Raw genomic sequence first — 11,113 nt, 5'->3', positions numbered from 1 at the left:
GTTTAAATGTGGAGACTATTTTGGCCAACAAGTGTGTGAGTAACTATAGAGTGTGTGTGTAGACAGGCCCCGCCCATTCTAGTTTATTACTTGGTCCTGGTTGTTTTATGTTGTTGCTTCCCTCTGTTGCCATCTTCTTCTTCTTCTCCCCCCCACCCCTCCCCCACCCTCTTCCTTTTTTCCGTCCGGTCCAACGACAAAGAAAAATAAATAAATAAAATAAAACATAATCAATATAAATAAAGTTTAGCATTAAATACAACAGGGGTTTATACTCAATAAATCCCTGTTGTGACAGTAAAATCTGCCCAACACAAGAAGCTCTCAGCCCGCATCTGTTGGCTCAGCTGTTGGACAGGACAAGTTAAAAAAAAAAAAAAAAAAAAAAAAAAAGGGGGGGGTTCTTGGGGAGGGGGTTATCTATGGACTGGCTCAGTCCAAATCCTCACCACCTGCTGTTCCTGAAAGCTCGTCAAACTAAGCAAATCATTTCACCCCCCCTCCAATAATTTCCCCTGCAGGCACGGACCTTCTCCAAGTTGCCGCCCATGAGTTTGGACATGTCCTGGGCCTGCAGCACTCACCAGTGCCAGGAACCATCATGTCAGCCTACTATTCCTTCTTGTATCCACTTCAGCTGAGTGAGGATGATAAGCGAGGCATCCAGTACCTGTATGGTGTTCCTTCACAGGCTGCGCCCCCATTCCGCGACAACCTGGAGACCAATGACATTGTCCTTATGGTGAGTGGCATTTTCTCAGTCTCTTTTTTACAGCAGGGATGCCTAAACCTTGTCCTTAAGATCTATCACTCTGACAGGTTCCGGCTCACCTTTCTCTCCTTAATGCTAATTAGATGGCCCAGGTTTTATCACACAGATATTAAGTGAACACACTTGATCAGCAATGTTCCCTCAATTTTTTTTTTGTCTGAGCAAACATATAAACTTCTGACCACAGTGAGCAACACTGGGGTTTACTCTGTAGTCACATCTATATTTCAACTGTCTGAAATCTTAGATCTCAAAGAGCTGTGTAGCCTATAAAACGAATCAAACTATACCACTCATTTTTATTCAATATAAGTAATTTGCAACCATCACAATGAGAAGACAAAATGTTTTTTTTTTTTTTTACAAGTTCTTGGTCCTGCTCCTGCTGTGGGTCTGGGTGGGGTTCCAAAAACCTACAAGTTCAATGGATGCAAGAAATGTGAAGCTGCTACAAAATAAGGGTCTTATGTTCAAATGTTACTTGACCTGTGAAGATGTTTTGAATTAAAAAAGCTCTAGATTTTGGTAAATATGACCTCCTAATGAAGCAAATCCAACAAAAGACCATTTTCAATTCTTTAAAGTCTATCAAAGTTGTAAAACTCTGTGTGTAATAATGTGGAACATTTGAAGGTTTTTATTTTATTGAGAAAAAAAGCTTTCTTTAGGAGGTTTGTTCAACAGCATTTGTTGTTGTTCGTCCATATGGGATCAATGAGGACCATCTAGTCATCCTGAGGGTGGGTGGGTTGGCCTCTGTGGGTGCGTAGATGGCTGGTCAGGCCGATTGGCGCTCTGAAGAGTCTGGTGCAGTGCGGACAGGGAATGGTGGCAGCTGATTGGCGCCGGTTTTCCTTACCGTTCTGCGCTGCTCTGCAGCGGCGGTCCTGTGGGCCTTGCAGGCTTTGGCACCTCTGTGGACAGCAGCTTGCCATTTTGATCTGTTGAGTGCTGTCGTCTCCCATGCGTGGTGGTCAATGTTGAAGGCTTTAAGAGAAGCTTTGATATTGTCTTTGAATCACTTCTTTTGCCCGCCATGGGAGCATTTGCCATGTCTCAGTTCGCCATACAGCAGTTTCTTGGGAAGTCGGTGGTCTGGCATGCGAACAACATGGCCTGCCCAGCGAAGCTGGGCCTGCATCAAGGTGGTATAGATGCTGGGCATGTTCGCACGGGAGAGCACCTCTGTGTCAGGAATCTTGTCTTGCCACTTAATGCAGAGAAGTTTTCTGAGGCTGGTGGTATGGAAGTGGTTGAGCTTCTTGGCATGGCGTTTGTAAACAGTCCATGACTCACATCCGTAGAGCAGTGTGGTGAGAACTACGGCTTTGTACATTTTAAGCTTTGTTTCCAGAGTGATGCCTCTTCTGTGCCAGACGTTCTTGTTGAGCCTGCCGAAGGCTGCGCTGGCCTTAGCAAGTCTGGCACTCACTTCATTGTCATTGACAACTGTCCGTGAGAGAGTGCTGCCCAAGTATGTAAACTTGTCCACAGGGTTCAGCCGTTGCCCGTCGATGAAGATGTTGGGTTCAACGTAGGGTGTTCCTGGAGCTGGCTGATGCATCACCTCTGTCTTCTTTGTGCTAATTGTGAGACCAAAGTTGTCACAAGCAGCAGAGAACTTGTCAACGCTGTGTTGCATGTCAGCTTTGGCGGCAGCATTGAGGGCACAGTCATTGGCAAACAGGAAGTCATTGATGGTGTCTGTTTTAACCTTGGTTCTCGCATGAAGTCTCTTGAGGTTGAAGAGCGAGCCATCTGTACGATATCTGATGCCAATGCCTGTGTCAGCGTCTCCAAAAGCATCAGTCACCATTGCAGAAAACATGAGGCTGAATAGGGTAGGAGCAAGGACACACCCTTGCTTTACTCCATTTGAGACAGCAAAAGGTGATGAGGTCCCTCCGTTTTCTTGAACTCGAGCCAGCATGCCATCGTGTAGTTGTTGTATGATGGCAATGAACTTCTTGGGGCATCCGTACTTCGCCATGATTCTCCAAAGACCATCTCTACTGACAGTATCAAAGGCCTTGGTCACGTCAACATATGTGGAGTAGAGGTCGGCGTTCTGTTCCTGACACTTCTCCTGGAGCTGCCTAGCAGCAAAAATCATGTTGATAGTCCCACGTTCTTTCCGGAAGCCGCACTGAATCTCTGGTAGGAGACCTTGCTCGAGGTGTACGATGAGACGGTTGAGAAGCAGTCTGTCCAGAGTTTTTCCTGCAATGGACAGCAAGGAAATACCCCGGTGATTGTCACAGGCCTGTCTGTTTCTTTTTCGTTTGTACAGGTGTACTATGGAGGCATCTTTGAAGTCTTGTGGGATAGTCTCGTGTTGCCAGATAAGCTGGAACAGCAGATGAAGCTTTTCTGTCAGTGCCGTGCCGCCTTCTTTGTAGACTTCAGCTGGAATGGAGTCAGATCCAGGTGCTTTACCACTGGACAGCAGACAGAGGGCTTTCTTAGTCTCTTCCAAAGTTGGGATGGCATCCAGCGTCTCATTAATTGGGACCTGGGGCAGACGATCGATGGCTTCATCATTGATGGTGGAGGGGTGGTTCAGTACGGTGTCAAAGTGCTCTGCCCATCTCTCAAGGATTTTATCTTTGTCAGTGATTAGGGTTGTCCCGTCAGCACTAAGGAGAGGGGCAAATCCAGAGGTGGAAGGACCGTAGACTTATTTCTGACCGTTGTAAAAGTTTTTCATGTCATTCCTGTCTGCAAAACTTTGGATCTCATCAGCCTTGCTGCTCAGCCAGGAGTCCTGATCTGACGTAACTTCAGTTGGGTAGTGCTGCAAGGATTTTTCAGTTTTTCTTTCTTTGACTGTGATTTGGGATCCTCTATGTGGGCTCTGTAGGCTTTGTTTTTCTCTTTCAGCAGCTGTTTGATCTCAGTGCAGTTCTCATTGAACCAGTCTCTGTGTTTCCTGGCAGAAGGCCCGAGGCACTCCATAGCAGTGCAGTACACTGTGTCACGTAGTGCGCTCCATGCTGCTTCCACATTCTGGCTATCCAGCATGGCGGTCTCAAGGCGTTCCTCCAGCGTTTCAACAAAATGCTGCTTGGTGTTGCCCACTTTTAGCTTAGTGATGTTTTGTTAGGAAATAGGGAGGAGAACCCAAAACAGAGCAAACACAGGTCACAATTAAAGTGTTTATTAGGGAGGTAGAATTAATCAGTGGGCCGCCAGATGCACAGGTGAGCCTGATAGTCAGATAAACAGAGTTATTTAGAGATCCTGGTTCCACGCTTGGGGTGATCTCTTACTTAGAACTCCAGAAGCAGACGTGAGAGAAGAGCCTTTAAAGCGTCCGAGTACAGGGCGGATGGTGTCAGGAATGATGGAAGATTCCCCCACTGCTGCTGTGTACAGGATGAGAATCCACCGGAGGGTGAAGACCAGTGTTGGGGCAGCTTTACTCCGTGTTGAGATGAGGGATCTGGAAACGTCACGCCTCTTCAAATGGAAACGGAGGAGGAAAAACCAGGGCAGAAAAACTCCAGACAGGGGACAGGCTTAAACTAGTTACCAGGCCAGAAAAGGGTCAAAAACATGAAAAGACTGAAAGTGCAAGGTTTGTTACTAGCTGGAACGTGACTGATTCAACGAACTGGCAGTGAAAAGGTGAAAGTGAGGATCTTAAATAGTGTGAACACCAACTGGAGCACAATGAGAACTTAATTAACACAGGTGAATGAAATTAGAGTGGAGGAAGGAAGGGAGGGGTGAAGGAGCAGAGCAGAACCATGACACGTTTGGGTGCTTTCATTCCCTGGGGTCGTCTCTTGTGTTGGATGCGCAGGTTGAGTTTGGAGACAATTAGCCGGTGGTCTGTCTAGCACTCGGCGCCGCACATGGCCTTCGTGACTCGGACGTCCTGCCTGTCCCTCTTCCTGACAATGACATAGTCAATCAGATCCCAATGCTTGGAGCGGGGGTGCATCCAAGATGTCCTGTTTCGGGTAGGGAGGCGAAAAACGGTGTTTGTGATCAGGAGGCCAAGCTCGGCTCAAGTCTGGAGAAGTAGTAGACCATTGCTATTACAGTGACCAATCCCATACTTCCCAATCACTCCATCCCGGGAGGTGGCGTCGCAACCAACTCTCGCATTGAAGTCACCAAGAATGATGAGCTTATTATCGTTGGGAACAATGGTGATGACGGCATGCAAGTCCTCGTAGAACTTGTCTTTGACCTCATCCGGGTTGGTCATGGTGGGAGCATAGGCACTGACAATGGTGGTAAACTTCTTCCCGTTGTGAATGGGGAGTCTCATCGCCATCAGACGATCGTTGACTCCCTTCGGTGGAACAGCCACCTTGCCAACGAGGGTTGTTTTCACTGCAAAGCCAACTCCAGCCTCACAAGAGCTGGAGCTTGGCAGGCAGGCAGTCTTGTTCAGAGCTGGAGCTTGGCAGGCAGGCAGTCTTGTTCAGAGCTGGAGGTTGGCAGGCAGGCAGTCTTGCTGAGAGCTGGACCTTGTCAGGCAGTCAATCTGGCTGAGAGCTGGAGCTTGGCTGGAAGGCCTGGCTGAGAGCTGGGGCTTGGCTGGCAGTCAGTCTGGCTGAGAGCTGGAGCTTGGCAGGAAGGATGTCTGGCTGAGAGCTGGGGCTTAGCAGACAGGTGGTTCCTGCTGAGAATTGGGGCCTTGGAAGGCAGGCAGTCTGGCTAAGAGCAGGAGCTTGGCAGGCAGGTTGTTCTTGCTGAGAATTGGAGCCTGGGCAGGCAGTCTGGCTGAGAGCTGGAGCTTGGCAGGCAGACCTGGCTGGCTAAGAGCTGGAGCTTGACAGGCCTGGGTGTCTGAGAGTTTGGGTTTGGCAGGCAGCCAGTCTGGCTGAGAGCTGGAGCTCGGCAGGCCCGGCTGGCTGAGAGCTGGGGCTTTGCAGGCAGGCAGTCTTGCTGAGAGCTGGAGCTTTGCAGTCAGTCTGGCTGAGAGCTGGGGCTTTGCAGGCAGGCAGTCTTGTTCAGAGATGGAGGTTGGCAGGCAGGTAGTCTGGCTAAGAGCTGGAGCTTGGCAGGCATGCCTGGCTGGCTGAGAGCTGGGGCTTTGGAGGCAGGCAGACTTGTTCAGGGCTGGAGGTTGGCAGGCAGGTAGTCTGGCTGAGACCTTGGGCTTTGCAGGGCCGAAGTCTGGCTGAGAGTTAGAGGTTGGTAGGCAGGAACTCTGGCTGAGTGCCGGTGCTTGGCAAGCAGACACTCTGGCTAAGAGCTGGGGCTTAGCAGGCAGGCAGTCTGGCTGAGAGTCGGGGTTTGGCAGGCAGCCAGTCTGGCTGAGAGCTGGAGCTTGGCAGGCCTGGCTGTCTGAGAGTCGGGGTTTGGCAGGCAGCCAGTCTGGCTGAGAGCTGGCGCGGGGGAGTCTAGGATCAGACCTGGAGCAGACAGGCTCAGCTAGACATGAATACACAGACACACGCTAAAGGCAGCTTACAGTGGTACTGAATCAATAAAATGCGTATCGTGAAAAATGTCCTACCGAACCGTGGAACGCATATCGAATAGGTCACTTTTATATTATATGTTGTTGCATCCCTAGTATAGATACACTCCAAGGTGCTGTTTCTTCGTGTTGGTATAGTGATCTGCTGGTGGAACTTGGACCGAGTGTCTGTTACCATGGGATTAAGCTGATGAGTCAAACAATGAAGTTATGACACAGAGTAGTGGAAGGTGGACTGAAGTGAAAATTTGTGAGCAACAGTTTAGTTTCATGAAAAAGGAGAACCAGAGATTTAACATTTGCTTTGAGGATGCTTCTGAAGAAGGACAAAGAAAGTAAAAAAGGTCTTTGTAGATATAAAGAGGGCTTATGACATAAAAAAAGAAAGAAGCTGTTGTTATGTATTAGGAAATCTTTGGTTAGAACATTTCTCTGTTTCCCTACATGTGGAATTAAGCAATCTCTCTGTCATTTCCAGCCTGATGTCTGCCAGACAGACTTTGATGCTGTATCTATGATTCGAGGAGAGCTGTTCTTCTTTAAATCCGGTTACGTGTGGAGAATTAGGGATGGGCATCTGGAAAGTGGCTACCCAGCATTGGCATCACGGCACTGGAGGGGGATACCTGCAAACATTGATGCTGCCTTTGAGGACAAGTCGGGAAACATCTGGTTCTTTCGAGGTGAAATATCTGAGCTGTATTTCTATGGTCATTGCTATTATTTGAAAGCAGGAAAGATCATTGTTCAAGTTTTAAGAATAACCTGCAAGGCTTGATTTTCATGCAAAAATTATCTTTGTATTCTACACTGATCATATTCTTATTTTAGGTGCAAGTTGGATATGTATCTCGTGTTTATATTTTGATTTGACTCAGTGCTTTAAAGTGAATGTGTGAAACAAAATCAATAATTCTTAAAGACATCAATAAATGCTTGAAACTGAAGCAGTATTTTGTTTGCAGGTGAAAAGTTCTGGATGTTTGATGCTGAGAGGCACATCAGGGGCCCCGAGTCCACCAGAAGCTTGGGTCTGTCCGTATCTGGGATTCAGGCAGCGCTGCGCTGGGGTGCTGACTCCAACTACAACACTTATTTTTTTAAGTCTGGCAGCTACTGGAGGTTTAGCCCGAGTGAGAACCGTGTGGAATCGGTATACCCACGCAGCATGCAGGAATGGAACGATATCCCAGAAGACATGGATGCTGCCTTCAGGGACCTCTATGGTATAATGGGATTCTTTGTTTTTGTTTTCTCACACTCAGTTTTGAGCATTTGTATCACTAACATTGAAAATGCATCTTGTTATACAGTAGTCCCTCGTTTATTGTGGGTGTTTCATTTTGAAGATGGGTACTACTAGGATAGGTAAAATCTACAGTGTATGATTACAGATTGTTTAATGCTGTATACACTTTTCTCTCATATTTGAACCTTTAAAGGTCACGTCAACAAAAAAAAAGGTCAGACACAATGCACTGTTAAAAATTAAAAAAAACGTGCAAAATTACACGGAATAATAAATCTGCTCAGCAGTGAGACAGCAAAAATATTAACTGGGTTATAGCCAAGGGCGGAATGGGTAATCGGGAGAGTCGGGAGGATTCCTGGTGGGCCGCTTCATTCATGGACCGGTTGTCACGGGCTAGTCGACGAGGACCCAGATGCAGGGAAGGAGACTCAGAAACAACTTAGAAATTTACTGAATTTAATAACAAAAAACAACCTCAGAGGAAGAGGTGCAAAAGCTAGGTAGCAAACAGGTTAGGGACAACCACAGGGAGAGAATACAAAACGAACCAACACTGAACACAGGAGGGCCTCAACTTAAAAGGGAGCAGGCTAGATCAACTAAGTGCAGACAGCTGTGCACTCCTCCACAGAGATCAGGGGAGGGTGGAGATCAGCTGGGAGGAGCCACAGTCAGGCTGCACAGAGGAAGAGAAAAAAGGTGAACCACACAAAAAAAGAGAAACATATCCAAAACATAACACCGGTCAGTCGCCGTCATGGAAATATATTCACTTTAGATTATGAATAAATCGTTGTAGCAGTGTTCGTCTGTCCCTTTAAGAGATGACATTATAATATCATTGTTTTTTACAGTGCTGGCATCCATATTAATTTCCCCTACTTTTATTAAAATTTCCTGCACTTTTCTTTGATCATTAACACTTTAGTCACACGCTCTACGTGTGTACCGCTACCATACACACCTGTAGGATCAATAACACCGCTAGACGTCTCACTTGGAGGCTGCACACCTCTCCACTAGAATCTGATGTATTTTAGCGCAGTGTTTGCAGAGGTTATGCTGTTACCACCCTTACAAACCATGTTATGTTACATTAAAAAGAGCGTGCATCCTCTCCTTTTACTCGTGGCCGCTCTGCCTCCCGCATGCGTTTTCATCTGTATGCAAACAGGTTGTGAGCCCCTCCTATTCCCACTGCATGAGGAAAAAGAGCAAAGTACACTCCATGTTCGCGCTGCACCCGTGCAACTATGTTTTTAGCCATTTGGGCTGTATTGGTCCAGTCAAAATTGATTCAGGGAAAGACAGGACTGGTAATCGTTCGTGAGTTGGAATATCGTGATAGTTCGCCATACAGATATTTTGTCCCACCTCTATTTGATAATTTCATTTAAATTTTTTCTTTATTTTATCTTTTTTTCTGTGATGCTAGGAAGCCAACAACCATTGAAAATAAAAACTTCCAACAAATTCAGACGTGTCATCTTAATAAAATTAATGAATAATTAATATTAATATAATATATTAATATTAATATATTAATATATTATAAAAATATTAATATTGTCATGGTTAAGCCTGCCAGCCTGCTGCCTGCTCCCTCCTCCTTCAACCACCATAAGGAGCGTTTACCTGAATTCTGATGTGGTTAAGGTTAAATCAATTAAAAAAATCAAATCAAATCGATTAATCAATTTTATTAACCCATCTGTGGAGCTAAATCAGGGCCAATATTATTTGAAACCGAAATAAATGTCATGGCTACAGAACGTTTAGCGACCCAGACGCTGGAACCCGGAAGAAAACACAGCTAGAGGCGAGCGTGGCAGGTAAAAAGATTTAATGGAGAGATGGGGGGTAGAGCGTGGGCGGAGGTCCGAGGCAGTGGCTCGTGGTGTGACCGCAGGCGAAGACCAAACTGGGGATCCAGGCAGAGGCTGAGACTGACGACCACTCGTGGTGAGGAATTCCTGAGAGAGAGTAGAGAGAGCGTGAGACAAGGTCCTGACGAGGCGAGACAAATAATAGATACGTGGCGACCAACTATGCACCATCAGGGGCAACGGACTGGCGAGGAATGATGATCCGGGAGCTCCTTATGAAGGCCGGCATGGTGATGAGGTGAGTGGACGCAGCTGTGAAGGATCCGCAGCCAAGCGGAGAGGGGAGGGGGAGGAGACTGACAGAGGCACCATGACAATAAAACGTTTTTAAAAAAATATTAATGTTTGGCCAAAAAAATAGGTTTAAAAACTAAAATTTCAATTTCAAAACTTTTTTTCAGTTTCAAATCTTTTTTTTCATTTTCGAATCTTAAAGTTTCAGTTTCAAAACTTTTGGTTGTCTTGTGGTGCGTTGAGGCGGGGCTAACACGAGGACCAATCAAAATCGATGAAGGGGGAACTTCAGTCCCGGTGCATTCACTGACTCTGAAAAGTGAGAACCAGGGCGGAGTGGGACAAATTTTCAGCCCGGGAGTTTATTGGTCAAGACCAGCCCATTTTTCGCCACATGAAAAATTAGGCAAGCATTTAGAATAAAAAATAAATGCTTAATAACAGTTCCAGGAGGGGGGTCATAAATAACAAACTAATAATTATAATAAAAACTTTTGGTATAACAGAAATAATTTTCTGTATGAGAATGTGAATGAAAGGCTAAATTAAACTTTTTTGAACATTTGAAAAAGCATAATGACTCCAGAATCTACAGCATAAGTCTCCACCTAAGAAATGAATTAGTTTCTTCAACCTTATTTGTTACTTTGTCACAGTCAATGGATGTAAGAATGTATTTTTCTGTTGACATGAGCATGAATGCCTCCAAGTGGTCCTGACTGAGCATGCTCCAGCCTGTTTTTAATGAACTTCAGAATGGAGACGGTTCTCTGTCATGAAACTTGGGAAAAGAGGAGCTGATTGAGAATTTGTATGTCAGCCCGATATCTGGGTATCCATCTGTGAAAATGTTATATTGTGTCAGTATTAGGGCTGGAAGTCTCAGAGTCACTCCCGATATGATGTGATTCATGATACCAACAGTATGCAATATGGTAAACATTACAATAATCAATATATTACCTCGGTAGTTTATGATATATAACTATTTTAACACAAATGTATCTTATTTTCTTAAAAATCTTTTTTTTTAAATAATTTAAAACAGAATATGTCAATTTTACACCCTTTCTAACATTAAAATAAAATTATCAATAAATACTAACGTGTCGTTACCATAATTACATACATTTTAAGGTAATAAACAAAGCTCTAGTTAAGAACCAAAATGAAGAGAAAATCAAATGGCCTCACTTCAAAGAGCAATAAATGTGGAAACATTGTTCAAATTCAAATTCACTTTAATCAATTTTACATTTTATGTCAGAACTTTTTTTATTGTTGAGGCAAGCTATGAACTTTCAGCCTGTTAATATTATATGATCATTGTTTTTTTTTAAAGTCCTGCCATCCATATTCATTCCCCCTCCTTTTATAAAAATTTCCTGCACTTTTCTTTGATAGTCAACACTTTAGTCAGGTGCTCCACGTGTGTACCCCAGGCATACACACCTGTTGGATCAATAACGCCGCTAGACATCTCACTTGGACGGTCAGACGCTGCGCACGACTCTGCTAGAATCTGGTGT

General features: G+C 45.2%; 1 protein-coding gene and 1 long non-coding RNA gene across 3 annotated transcripts in view; one reads left to right on the top strand and one right to left on the bottom strand.

The window, feature by feature from the left end:
- LOC112148611 (stromelysin-3) overlaps positions 1 to 11,113 on the top strand; it is a 131,725-nt gene that overhangs the window by 109,660 nt on the left and 10,952 nt on the right. Inside the window, exons 5-7 of one of the 2 annotated variants that reach the window (XM_024275854.2) lie at positions 522 to 742; positions 6,691 to 6,895; positions 7,178 to 7,438. In XM_024275854.2, coding sequence (XP_024131622.1) covers positions 522 to 742; positions 6,691 to 6,895; positions 7,178 to 7,438 — 687 coding nt within the window. Of the gene's footprint in view, positions 1 to 521; positions 743 to 6,690; positions 6,896 to 7,177; positions 9,034 to 11,113 lie in introns of those variants that run through there. The other variant, XM_036213427.1, reaches the window with a different exon arrangement.
- On the bottom strand, positions 3,914 to 4,326 carry LOC118599116. The gene is made up of 2 exons (XR_004948408.1): positions 4,042 to 4,326; positions 3,914 to 3,978 (listed from the first exon to the last, which is right to left on the bottom strand). It is a non-coding gene; the product is annotated as an uncharacterized LOC118599116 (long non-coding RNA).

Source organism: Oryzias melastigma, linkage group LG9 (genome assembly GCF_002922805.2).
Source record: "Oryzias melastigma strain HK-1 linkage group LG9, ASM292280v2, whole genome shotgun sequence".
Lineage (NCBI taxonomy): Eukaryota > Metazoa > Chordata > Actinopteri > Beloniformes > Adrianichthyidae > Oryzias > Oryzias melastigma.
The sequence above is the reverse complement of the archived record's forward strand: the minus strand, read 5'-3'. Positions and strand labels throughout refer to the sequence as shown.